The 13,906-nt window shown below is 45.9% G+C and overlaps 1 protein-coding gene across 1 annotated transcript; it reads right to left on the bottom strand.

Moving 5' to 3' along the window:
- Positions 1-2,860: 2,860 nt before the first annotated feature.
- Positions 2,861-9,967, bottom strand: LOC120839908. The gene is made up of 2 exons (XM_040210306.3): positions 9,822-9,967; positions 2,861-4,199 (listed from the first exon to the last, which is right to left on the bottom strand). Exons 1-2 carry the CDS (start codon positions 9,955-9,957, stop codon positions 2,947-2,949), a joined length of 1,389 nt encoding a protein of 462 aa, XP_040066240.3. The 5' UTR covers positions 9,958-9,967; the 3' UTR covers positions 2,861-2,946.
- Positions 9,968-13,906: the final 3,939 nt, after the last annotated feature.

Genomic DNA, 13,906 nt, shown 5'->3' with positions numbered 1-13,906 from the left:
TTAACCTGTGAGTAAATCCATGAAAATATGGCACTACTACTATAGATTTTCCGGTCTTCTTTGGTGACTGGTCAAACCCTGTTGACCCGCGTTTCACATTCTTGGAGACAATTTCCTATACCGGCAACAGTAATGTGTTAGGATATCCAGCGTCAAGTATTCTAGCGATTTGCATGTCAAAGCTCTTTTCACTCTGGTGTTCGCACGATTCTTTTAGAGCGGATGTTAGTGACGAGGTGGCAACTTCACGCTCTACATTATTTCAATGCTCACGGTCATAAGGTAGAAAACATTTGCAGGACCCAGCATGATTTCGCCAATATGTGCGCTCCCTTTTCAATTTTAAGACGAGATCAAGGAGCCTAATTGATTGATTTACAGGCATTTCATGGGTAAACTTAAGACGCAAGAAGCTCTTTTCAAAGTCCCTCATAACATAGTTGTGCCACCCGTTGCTTAGATCTTCTGTCTTTGTCTTACAAAGGATTAAGAAGTCATCCACATACCGGAAGATGGCTTCAGTTCGCGGGTCATTCATAATTTCCTTTTTATGGAAATTCCGCATGTTGCGACGAACACTTCATTGATGTTAGGGGCCACCGAGAACCGATGCACACTTCACTTTTCTGTGCATACTCTTGATCCTGGTGGGATACCACCGTCGCCTTCGGGTAGGCACGCAACACTTCCAAGGAACTCACACGCGTGGCGTCACACGAGGCTGTGACGTCCTGTCCCTATCGACCCGCTAAACTTGGTTGGAACTTTTTCTTCTAAATATGGCGGCAAAATTGTCCCGCCAAATTTAGCGGAAACATTTAGTGGGTCGATACGTCACAGCCACGTGTGACGTCAGGCGTGTAACGTCAAGCCACATGACCTCGCGCGGGAATTTCAAATAACCCAGAACGCTCACATGTGACGTCACGTAAAATGTGACGTCAAGTGTCATCACATGGCGTCACGCTACCAACTAGGCCACGCACACACGCTTGCAGGGCTTGGGCACGAGCGCGGGTTTACATGAGAAGGATCTGCGAACGGGGCCCGATAACGTTATCGCGTTCCAATCTTAAGGTCGAAGGTTAAGCGTCCTCTAAGTTTTTGGACAATAACTCTGGTTTTTCGTTTTCTTGTGTATACCGGCGCCGAAGTAAGCATACTTCCGACGGCCTCTTTTACAAGCAGGCCACAACGATCCACCATCACATACAAGCAACTAACAAATCCTACGACTACTTTCTTTTTTATGCAAGACAGGAGATTGGTGACCGAGTGTGTTAACGCACCGCAACTTGGAGCACCTGGAGCGAAAGCTCGCACTGCAGATCGCAGGAATCCTGGGTTCAATCCCCACCCTCGCCTGTTTCAATGTGGATGAGCATCGTACAGGCGTGCCGTCCCGTATCATTGCTGCATGATGCACGTTAAACACCCCATGCAAGCGGTCGTACTCCACTAGCTATATTTCTCATCTACAGTAGGTAACAGTGTCGCCCCACTCTGGCAGACTACATTCGTGCTGTCTAAACAGCTACCGACTTATTTATTTTCTTTGTTTTGAGGCAAGACATGCAACATTGCCTGAAACTATTTGTACCCTCCTTTCAATTTTATTATTCGCCCGCGTCTTCGTGCACAACGTGTCTGCATGGCATGTTCCATGAGACTCGCGTGATCGGCAGCAAGTTGAACACAAATCTTGTTCTTTCACCTTGTTACAAGGGTTCTACAACATAAAACAGCCTTTTCACGTCTGCGTCTGAAATGTCTTCCAGTGAACATCGTTCCCGGAATAGCCGGAGTAGGTCGACGTTTACCCCCTAAGGGATATTTCCACTCGTCAAAAACACAGCGCTTGCTTTTCCATGGGCACGAGCACGAGGGGCACGGCCCTTCCCGCCTTTTTTTGAACCACGTCCTGTAAGCGTAACGTAGTTTCGCTTCGGCCAGCTTGAACACTCACTGCGACGAGCCGCAGTTGGCGAAGCGACGCACGCACTCGCTTTCACGTTCACGAAATAATTAGGACGGTCTCAAATGATTTGCGTCCAACTTCGTCGAATGTCTCCCGAGTAAATGGCCAGGCGTATTTATTTTTGGCCCAGTATAATTTAAGTATAGACTCAACGATTCATAGTGCGTCATCTTTCTGGCATACCTTTCCTCATTTTCCGCAAAATAACTTGCAAAGACCCGCTGCTCATTTTCGCTCAATGAGACGCGCATAAAATGCGGGCCAACCGTAAGTACTCTTGAGTCCAGGAAGTTCCGAAATTGCTTGCTGATATTTACTTAAAAATACCATCTGTACCTATAAAGAAATAAATATCAACCGAAAAACAAGTTCTCTGAAACATTTTTACAGCATTGAATTGTTGCAAGTATAATTATTTGTGCAATCCTAACTCTTTTTCCTCGATGGTGGATCTGCTGAAAATTGGGACGGAACTTATTGTTTTGCAAAATTGTTTTTTTACTCCGAATGTGAGGGTCACTAGCATTGTTTAATTCTCCACTATTTCAACTTTTAATACTTTTTTTATCGTATCTGTATTGCATTTGAGAGAGAAAAGCGTCTCTAACACATACCAGTATAGTAATAACGCCTAGTATGTGTTATGTGCAGTATATATAAAAAATAATATAATTTTTTACGCGTTCATTTAGTAGACATAATAGATATCACAATGAAGCATCGAATTTCAGGACCTGCTTATTTTCTAGTATGAACAAAACAAGCAACAATAATTGAAATAACAGGTCGTCGAATGAAGGGTTGGAGAGTTATTATTTTAATCACTATTTCAAGTGATAAATAATTGACGGCAGCACTAAAGGTCACGCGCCGCAAGCTATTGTGTATTAAAATAAAGAGAATCGACAATCGGATAAAGTCCCACAGAAACGAAAGCTTCCGTTGTTGTCTCAGAAGGCTTAGCTTGGCTATGGACCGCTGTGTCCGTCTGCCAGATATTCAATGTCAGTAGACATTGTCCTCTTCGCCTCTGGCATGCTTGAGACTACTGAATTTGTGACCGTCTTCGTAAATCTTTGTCGGGGTACCTTGAACACCTTAATTGAAGTATTAGATGCTGAGGGCATCGAATACGCCAAAAATAATTCCTTAAAAGCACGGTTCCGCCTTTCAGTATGAGCCATCATCGACTTGTCCACTACTGCGCTGTTTCCATGCATCATAAAATGTCGCTGGTAGGGGAAGTCTTCGCCTTTCGCACGTTTCGTTTCAGGTCTTTTATTTCTCGAGTATGGAGTGTTCTCTTTTATTTTTTTGTATGGGTTGATATGTCGCGCGTCTATTTCATCGTACGAATAATCAACAAAGAACTCCGTTTCTTGAGCATCGATGAACTCGCTCGTCGTAGTGGCCACGGGGAGAATTTTGAACAGACCGTTCTGAATCTGCTGGCTAATCTTCCTCTGGACAGGGACGGCGATTTGAGACTTTCTGACATGTTGGTGCCGGGTTACCGCGTCATTAGTGACTCCCGGGTGATGCATGATGGGAATGTCTATGTTCACCTTGCCATCTTGACCATTATTAATTTCTCTGTTTTGGAATGGCTCCGTCATCTCATACACGCCCGTTTTACGCCGGCCATCGTGTCGATTGTTTGAGGGAAATGATTCAGCTTTTTCGTCGTCATTATTGCCGCCGAATGGTTCTGTAAACTGAAGTGTCTGAGTAGAACTCCACGTTCGATCATCGTGGACGTGAATTCGCCTTGTAACTTTTTTGCCCTTAGAAGCTGCGGTCATTTGTGCTGTTTCTTCAAGAGATTCTGCTCCTTTTCGTTCTGCTTGATCAATTTTCTTTATTGTGCAGCCAGAGTCCTTGCTACCTTTGGTCACCGAGTTCTCTTTTGTTTCTATTAGAGAGCTTGCGCTAGCAGCCATGGTTACGGAGGAAGCTGGAAACAGCAGTATAATTCGCCTTGATACGCTCGCTCTGTTAGCACCGATTGAAGAAATCTGTGTCCGATCTGATGATGACGGCATTAGTATGGCGGGAGAAAGCTCATACCTCGTTGGTGTTATTAAGCGGTTCTTTGAATTATATGCTATGGTGGATAAATATCGCAATGGATTTTCAAGATTCAATGATTTTTCTGGTTTCGATGCATTGTTAGATTCCTGCGTAGATCGGTTTCGCCGCTCAGTAGTTATTGGCGGATCATCTGCAAGAAAAAAAAAACTTGACTTCATTATAGTGTACTTTTGTCGCAGATTGAGAAGAAAAAAAAAAGTGAAATTCCAGTACCAAAACATTCTAATGTACTCCATTGTTCTGTGTATTACCAGCAAGCATGCCTCGCGCTTTAGTCAATCTTATATCTTTGTCTCTTTATTAGCTCAACAAAATTAAACCTTTGGTGATGCGGAATAAGTACAACAGACGCTGGCCTATAACATGCGCCCTTCAAGACACATGTATGTTTATTTTGATGGGGTTCCACGTATTCGTTAAATACCGGTAAACCCCGAAAACTATACCCCAGAATGTTTCTGTGAAAAACATTAACCCCAAGAGAAAGTTAAACCGAAATAAAAACTCTCCTTGAGTAATAAAAAAAAAAAATACACATGAAAAAGTTATTTTTTTTAACAGTTTTATTTAGTTACTCCTTATCTCGTTTCCATCTCTTATTGGCACCGGAACGCTTCTGTTGTATTTTGGTCACGTGCTTATTCACAGGAAGTTAGACAACTTTATTCCCGTGCACTGTTTTCTTCAGCCGAAGCCCCAATGAACTCCTTTTTGCCCAACACCAAAAATTGCAATGAATCAGCGCGGAAAAATATAAAAAAAAAACCTCACAAGCAAGAAATAAAAATAAAAAAACGAAACCGCGCACTCTAAAAGTACGAACATTTCTCTGCATTTGTTTTCGGCGGGGTATACATTTTATTGCAGACGTGCTATAAACATTAGCGACACAAAAGAAGGGTTATTGTTTATTTATTTAATTTTTTTACTGGAGCAACACTTTTGGTCGAATTCTGCCAGTACGTTCAGCTAGAGGGGTAGGTTTTCGTATAAAACCCGACTGCGAAAATCCTGCGGTACTTTCCCGCAACTGTTACCCGCGCATAGTTGAAACGAGCCTGAAAATACGGCATATAAAAATTATTGATGAGCTCGGCAAGTAACCACATGGTTTAAAAGTTTTTTGGCAAAGTATTTATGTATGCCGAGTTTGCGTTGAGAAAAGGCGACCTTAAAAAGCTCGAAGAAAGAATAAATATGGGCCAAAATCAAAATTTTGCCGCACGAAAATCGAGAGTTGAGATGTGGCTCCTCATGGCTATCGTGCTTGCGGATGTCGAGCAATGACCACCGGACCAAAATATTTCCGCGTATATTAAGCCGTATGATTGCCATATCTAATGCTAAAAGAAATGTTGACGTTTACAATTCCCTGTAGTGCCGAATTAGAGCGCAACTCTTGAGGAGAAGGAGGGGAGGGTACGGAGGGAGGGTATGCCCCTCCTCCTACACCTCCCTCCCTCCTCCCTCGTGACGTCACTCGTGACCCCAGTGACCCTCGTGAGTTACTCGTGAATGTCGTGACCTTCGTGACGACAATCATGACGTCACTCGTGACCCTAGTGACCCTCGTGACGTCACACATGACGTCACGTGCGACGTCAATATGGGAAACCTCCGATAATGCAACGCGCGGTTACGCCGACGGCGACGGCGACGGCGATGCCGCTCAAGCCGGAAACGGACGCCTAAGAGCTACGCTCTGATACGATCATATACATAAAAGAATACGTGGACTTAGAGGAAACTCGAAAGCGTAGTTCCGGAGAGGGCGAAGAACGCACGTGACTTCCATAGTCTTCGACGTCATGAGCCCGGGCTGGCTTTTTCGTTTTCGGTGTGGCATTTTGTATTTCTCAGTGAAAGCATGACTTTGTAACGAAACCTTAACTAGATTTCTCACTTCGGTACAAAAGAAAACCGTGCGAGGGCATGCGTGTGCGTGCATCTGTGTGTGCGAGTGCATGTTTTTTGCGTGTGCGTGTCTGGGTGGGTGGGTGGATGCGAGCGCGTGTGAGTGTGCGTCTGTGTGGTGAGTGTGTGTGTGTGGGGGGGGGGGGGTGAATTTGGGGTTTTGACGTGTCAAGCCAACCAATGGCATTGGGTACGTCCCAACGAAAGACTGGGAATTTTATTTTGACTTGCCGGGGTGGTTTGCTGATCTACCGGCGACTAAAATTTAGCCGCAAGAAATATTTTTTCGTCACATTACCACGTCAGAGGACAGGAAGTATGCCTGCCTTCAGAGCCGATTCAGCCGATTCTGCTCAGCTGAAGTAAGCCTTGCCTGACGTTTCCTTTAATTTCCGCGTAACACGACCTTTCCCAAAAATAACTTTACTTGTCACTTCTAAACTACACAAAAGCGGTCTACTTTAGAAGCATTTCAAGCCTCTTGGTTTTCCTTTCCTGTGTGAGAGGAACGGGCTTTTATAACAAAAGTGACGATGGACTTATGGCGGCTATTTGCCTGTAATCGCGTCAACTATTTTGCGCTGCACAGTCAAGGCACGCGCGGCTTCCACAGTGCTCTAACACTGTCAAAGCAACTTGCACGAGCAAGTCGCTTCGTTTGACGTTTCCTTCGCTCGAGAGCGCGTGCCATTGAAACGCAAGAAGAAACCACGTGTTATCGCAGCAGTGCTGAGCTAGCAGAAAAGAGTTGACCCAATGTTTTTTTATGTGTAAATCTAGTTCCAATAAAGCCGGTCATGCGACCAGAAATTCCCTATTACGACTATTTTATTCGCCGCTAGACAAGAGCGTATTTAAAAGGGGGGGAGGCCACCGCCGTCCTTAAAGGGGCTCTGCAAAGTCTTTTTCACAAATTTTTATTTGCATCGAACCTGAGCACACTGAATGTAGTAACTTATGAAACTTTTCGTTTCTCATATGTCGCTTTATTTTCAAAGTTTTAGGAAAATTAAAATTACAAAAACAAGCAAAAACATAAACCTCATTCATGGCGTTATTGGTCGCTTGAGTGGCCGCAAACTAGAGGAGGGGTAGTGAACTAAGCGAGCGCTGACGGCTGCCGCACTCCGTGTCGACGGCTCGAGAGGGCGCCACTAAAGCATGATGCGGATAGGCTGTATGGAGCGGGCAGCCAGGGCGGCTCGCATTGCATTTGCTGCGCGATTAAACAATAATCCGGCATGACAATTCATTGGCCCCAAACAACAGCAAACACGGGGTAAAGATCAGCTCAGTTCAGAACGGGAGCCACTTCGCGCTGCCATACCACCAAGCGTCCAAACCGCAAGCCAAAGCTGCTCGCCGAAGGCCTTCGGAACGCTCGAAACCGGTCGGACCGCCGCGTACATCCGGGACATTTCTACGCTCGCCGCTCATCGGTGCCTGATTCCACTACCCCCCTCTACGTAGCGTCGCCTTTTCCACCGCTTGGTTGCGGGAATGTCAACGAGCCATTTCTGTTTTCTGGACTTTATAAACTCCATTTGTTTCTTTTCTGATCTAAAATACTCAACAAAAACTACTTTCATAAATAATTGAAACGGTTCGCGCCACTTATATTTTGTACTTCAACTAAAAAGAAGCTTTTAGCGACTCTGGCCAGTAGTAAGCCCAGGACCAAAGGCTTCACATGTCGCGCGCTTTTGGTACCGCGGGTCGCCCCCGTAGGCGGGGGAGGTTTCCGCGGTGTCCGGTTAAAAGATGACGCACTGATATTTAGTTACTCTCTCCGTGCCCGCTGGCTTGCCCGAACCCCAAGAGATGTGGAAACCACAAAAAAAAAAAGGTAGACGCTTAAATATTGATTGCAGGGCCCATAAGTGCCCAAAAAGCTTTTTTTTTATGGAAGCAACATTTAACTACTTTACAAAGACATGTTTAGTTTTTTAGATCAATAAATGATACCCGGTAACGCTTCTCGCATGACGTCCACTCCGCTGGTGACGTCACATCTCTATGCAGACCCCCTCCTCGCAAGCCTTACACATAAATCCGACCCTGCCGGGAGGGACACCAACTTTCACCAGCACATCGCCCCTGTCATAATTTCGTCTTCGCGTCGAATATTAAACCTTGATTTCGCACGCGGAAAAAGTATAAAAAACTTGCAATACAAGTGTACAAAAAACGCATTATTGCACCTTAGGAGGAGCGTGTAAAGCTATGTCCGGGAAAGGTTGGGATAAGCGAAAATTTTAGAAAATCGAAAGGCAAGGCTCACGTTTTTTGAGCGGACTCGGCTGGAACACTAGCAACTTCCTGCCCTTTGGAACGGCCGCGTGACCAGAAAATTCCTGTTGCGGCTAGTTTAGCTGCCGGGAGAGATATTCGCATTGATGAACAACTCGGCCATAGGAATCTTTTAGCGTGCAACCAAAATCTCGCGATCTCGGTTGCACGTCAGATTTCGGACACATCGGCAGGGATTCCAACCCGTCAACTGGAGATCCCTAGGCCGGCTAACCATCAGTAAAACACTTCACTTGGAAAAGGCCACTTTTCGAGAGCTCAGTGTAGACCATTCCAAATTACCGACCTCATTTGGTTTAGCTCGGTTGTGTCTATAGGTTTCAGTGCTTTCGGCGAATACAAATAAACCCTGAAAACTTACCCCCGAGCCGGTGTGACAAAATCGGGAAAAACCAAAAACCCCGAATTAAAGGGATACTTCAACAAAATTTGAAATATATTCGTCATGTTCCAAAATAGGCTGAATATGATCCACAATATTCATAAATGAGAATCGCATGTTTGTATTTCGAGCCAGACAGCTGTATTTTTCGTTATAAACGGCCCACTTTGGCAAGCGCTCGAAAAGCAGCCAGCGGAGAGCACGTGACATCCGCCGCAATCGTGACGTGGATTGTCTCGGGACGAGCAAAGCTGAGCCATCAAAAAAATGTCCTAGCCGTTCAGACACCAACGCGACCGAAGCACAAGAACGGGCCACTGCAACTAACCCCAAAGCTGCTTTTGTACGAATTTTAAGTGACAGGTTAATCTTCTATAATCTTGTCCAGAAGCAATAGCGACGTCTGGGACGCACAAAAGAGAGTTCCGGTAGACGCGAGGTTTCTCCTTCCCCTCTTCTCTCGTGGTGGCCGAAGGCCAGACAGGCATTGTCACTACCTGTCAAGGTTCCTAGACGGGCATTCCAAACGAGACTTTAGCGACATCCACCAGGTAGTCTTTGCTAAACGTTTAATTCGTTTTAAGCTTCCTCTTCGTGTCTTTCTTACTAAGAGATTGGTATGCCTGATGTGATAGTGCTCCCTTGAACAGGAATAGACCTAGAAATAAGCGCCGAAATTTCGTTGTAGTATCCTTTTAAAACTGTCCTTAAATAAATAAATTTAAAAAAAAAAACTTCACGGGAAGATTTTTATTTGGAGCGTTAGTTTGTGTTCACCAAAGCACAGCCCACGCTAAACTGTCTACGAGGCTGCTTCTTTCTCCAGGAAACACGCACCTTATCTCGTTCCCTTCTCTTGCCAGTAAAGGAACGTTGTCTTCACCGTATTCGGGTCGTGCGTATATCTGTTCGCTTGAGGTTGGGAAATCCTGTAAACCTGTTGTAAAGCTGTTGTTGTTTTCTTTTAACATACGCGTCTGTACACCATTAATTTCTAGCGGACAGCGAAAATTTGTAGCGTAAAATACTAATACCGTAAACAATAACAACAATGAAGAAAAAAATTCGACGAAAGGTTTACTTTGAAAACACTAAACCGTAATTATGCCTCGACCTATACCTGAGATAATATATTATTTTGCCTACCTCTTTTCACATGGATGTCGAGGGCCCTCAGCTGCCTCTTGACCTTGATTTGTCCAATGTCCCGAAAGACAGTCACGAGAAGAATCATCGCCACAAAAACGGTTCCTGCAGCCAGACCAAAAGCACACCCCGCCATACACAGAGTGCCTTTGACGGTCCCTCCACCGCTGAAAAGGGGCTCGTGACTCTGCATTTCTGCCTGACAGATAAAATCCAACATGGTTACTAACGAAAGGAAGGCTTCTTTTTCTCCTAGGTGAGAATTCGCCACGTGAGCCATCGTAAAACCAGGAGAATCCTCCTCGTGTGAGGCATAAATGACAACGACGACGACGAATTTTCATCGACGAAACTATAGTGTACTAGAATGCGGTGTAGTGTGGGGGGCCTGAGCGGAAGGAGGGGGTTCAATGGTCAAACAACGAACCAAAGGTAGAGTGTACTATACTCCGTTTCACCTTACGTTGTACCGCAGTGAAGGCTAGAGGCGCGAGCTCATAGCGTTGGCGGCTGCCCTTAATGCACGAGAGCTTGTGCCGCCGAGATCTGCCCCAGAGCAAGGAGCTCGCGCTTGTAGCCTTTCCTGCGCTACATCATAAGGTGAAACAGGGTATAGAAGGAACGAGTGGGACGAGCTACAGGCTCCGCTCATGCTTTCAGTTGTACTTCAAAATGTGGAAAGCGATCAGGTGGAACCAAGCCACTTCGATCGCAGCGCCACCTTCGCTGCGATCGAGCAACGGCACAGGTCAAGATCATATGGCAATATAGCCCCTTGCTTTGACGTCAAATGTGCCTTGACGCCAAAGCTAACGTCGACGCACCACGACACAACGACACCACGACGTCATCGTCGACGACGTTACGCGACGCCAAGACGCTGTCGTAAGGCCGTCGTGACATCGCGTCGCGTCAAGGACGACGCCGTCTGGCGACATGAAGTCGCCGTTGTAACGCGGTCGTGACGTCGCGTTGAGGACGACGCCTTTACGCGACATCAAGTCGCCGTCGTGACGCGGTCGTGACATCGCGTCCCGTTGAGGACGACGCCGCTACGCGACTGCAAGTCGCTGTTGTAACGCTGTCGTGACGTCGCGCGCCACATCGAGGACGACGTGGACGTGGTCGTCGATGCCGACGTTGACGTCGACGCCCCACGCAACATCAAACATCGCTATGACGTCACGTTAACGTCGTCCTCGTGAACGTCAACGTCACGACGAAGCCTTGATGGCGTGTAACGTCGTCGCCTTCGCCAGCATCAACGTCGACGCGCAGTCACGACGAAGTCTTGACGTCGTGTAACGTCGTCGACGATGGCAACGACGACGTGAAGCTGTCGGGACGTGTTCGTGACGTCGAGTTGCGTCATGTCGACAACGACGTCAACGAACTGACACCAAGCGTCCTTATGTCGTAGCATTGACAAGGACGCCGTCATCTTGACGTCCCGTGACGTTGTCGTCGTCGTCATCAACGTCACCGTTGACATCGTCGTCGTTGTCAACGCAATATGACGTCAGAACGCAGCCTTGATGTCGTGCAACGCCCGTTGTCAACGTCGATGACGACGTTGACGTCAAGGCGTCGTCCTGATGTCGCATGGCGTTGTGACGAAAAACCAGGTCGCGGTGACTTTATGTACGTGACGCTTGACGTCTAGGTTGTATAAAAAGTATAGTCCGGCGTTCTCTCGTTTCTATGACCTTGACCAGTGTGTCGGTTGAGCTTGGCATAGGAACGAAACGCGTTTTTCATAAAAAGCGACTAATCCAAACTCCTTCGCTCGTAGCACCCTCTCGGACGCTACGAGCGAGGTGGCTTGAATTAGCCCTTTTTTTCCACATGCGGACGTACCAATATACCACTCCGGTGGCCCCACTCGTCTTTTCAAGTACAATCTACCAGAGGCTTCTTTTTTTTTTTTTTGTACCGTGGTCGTTAGAATGTGATTTGTGCGGCGAAGAAAATCTCACACATGTTTTTATTTTCTGCTCAAACGCAGAAATATTTCGCGCAGAGGTACATACTTTTGTTAAAGTGGACTTATATACACATCAGCTGGTGCACTCTGAGATTCCCACGATTACATGAAAGGACACTAGCTGATGTAGCAGAGATCATCATTGTTTTAGGTCTACATACACTGTGGCGATCAAGGGAAGATATGACCGAGAACACATTGAATGCCAAACCTGGATGGCGTCATTTTACGACCAAATTGGATTGGACTAATGCCACTTCAGAATCGGTACCATTTGAAAAGGAACCAAGAGACGCCCTTGTCAAGGGTCACAAAGTTGCACCTAATATTTATGCTTCGGGGAGACTATATGTAGTATTCACACGCTCCATACTTTAACATTGTATATTCATTCAATTGCTGCACTGTGTATTGCATAATATGTTTTCTTTCAATATTTTGAGAAATCTAGATTGTAAATGAATTGTCACCGGCATGTCTCTCCGGGATGTCTTGTATGTTGCTAGATATTTTGCAATTTGAGCATGTGTACATACATCATTCGCATTCATCCACCTATCGTGTTTTCAAACTGTAAAAACATAATTCTGAAAAAAAAAGGGATCGGTGGCCGAGTGGGTTAACGCTTTTCAGCTCAGAGCTTCGAGGGAAAGCTTCCGCTGCAGAACCTCCTGGGTCCGATCCCCACCCCCTGCTCCTTTCGATCAGGATGAGATTTTGTACCGCCACGCGTTCGTGTAAATACTACTGCGTTGTGGACGTTAAATACCTGAGGTTGGTGGTTAGACTGCACTGGCTAAATTCCTCGTATGTGGCTAAGAGACAAGTCACCCGCCGAAGCGTACTAGCATCAAGCATGTCTGAACATACAAGCAACACAATTTTTATTGCGAAGGGACGAAGACTTTTTCTAACTCCGCGGAAAAGGGCTCTACTAAAAAAAGTAAAGTAAACAGAAAGCTTTACTGGAAGAAACAAAGAGTATATGAAAGCCGTTTACAACTCCCTGTAACGCCGAATTAGAGCGCAGCTCTTAAGGAGGAGTAGAGGAAGGTACGGAGAGGAGGCTATGCCCCTCCTACTTTCCTGCTCGCCTCCCATTTAGGGGAAAATTTTCCGCTAGATTTAGCGGAGAAATTTACCCATAATGCACCGCGCGGTTACGCCGACGCCGACGGCACCGGCGTCGGCGACGCCGACGCCGCTAAAGCCGGAAACGGGCGCCTAAGAGCTGCGCTCTAAAACATATCTACGTGAAGGCAGAGAAATGGAAGCGTTCGCTTATCAGATTAGCTTTGAGCCCCGTACCGCGGCTGTCTGTCAGTTAAGCTATCAGTGGTTTTTATCACATTATCTGACCAAGATTACTTGATACCTTTTGGAAACGATTCACACCCATATTTCCTGCAATTTTTTTTTTATTTACTTTTTCTTCCGTTTCTGGATTTGGCTCAATGTAGAAGAAAAGAGACCTAATTTTAAATTTTAAGCGTATCTGCTAAACCTGCAGTCTTTTTTACGCACCAAATGTTCCTGCATTACTACTTACGAGGAGTATAAATATACAGGGTGTTATTTTTTATTCGAAACAGATTTTTAAAAAAGGCGTCTTTACTGCTACGTGAATGCCGTCTTCACTGTGTTTCTTGAGCTCGGCGGACATTCGAGAGGCGAACAACCGTCACAGTCTGGTGAGTCATTAACTAAAATCTGTTAATTAACTTTTTAATTATTGACTTTATGGACCATGTTGCAATTGTAATTTTGAAGCCAGCCGTCCTGGAAGGCTATACCAACTTACACATTTAAAAAAAAATGCAACTGGTTTGGAGATATCCGTCGACAGTTTCTCCCCTTTCTATCATCCGATTCCGAAACTGAATGTTCCAAGTGTGCCGGAAGCGCTGATCACATGACGCTTGTAGAAGTGACGGTTTCGTGACGTACAAATTGTCATGATCTCGTATCTGCACTGCGGCTGTCACGGTGCGGCTCGAGGTATGCAAACTCGCGGGGGCGGTCTTTAGCGCTCTCGCTTTTAATGCGTCATTGCCCTCGGAGCTTCACTCGCGATTGTTTGTCGGCGGGGAAGGCGCTTCGC

This window comes from Ixodes scapularis, unplaced genomic scaffold, assembly GCF_016920785.2.
Source record: "Ixodes scapularis isolate PalLabHiFi unplaced genomic scaffold, ASM1692078v2 PGA_scaffold2__306_contigs__length_199485367, whole genome shotgun sequence".
Classification (NCBI taxonomy): Eukaryota; Metazoa; Arthropoda; class Arachnida; order Ixodida; family Ixodidae; genus Ixodes; species Ixodes scapularis.
The sequence above is the reverse complement of the archived record's forward strand: the minus strand, read 5'-3'. Positions and strand labels throughout refer to the sequence as shown.

Excerpts from the sequence above, each read along its gene's own strand:
- LOC120839908 (XM_040210306.3), bottom strand. The coding sequence starts at position 9,957 with ATGGCGGGGTGTGCTTTTGGTCTGGCTGCAGGAACCGTTTTTGTGGCG. Across the intron at positions 4,200-9,821 it reads CGACATCCATGTGAAAAGAG|ATGATCCGCCAATAACTACT; the intron begins GTAGGCAAAATA and ends TTTTTCTTGCAG.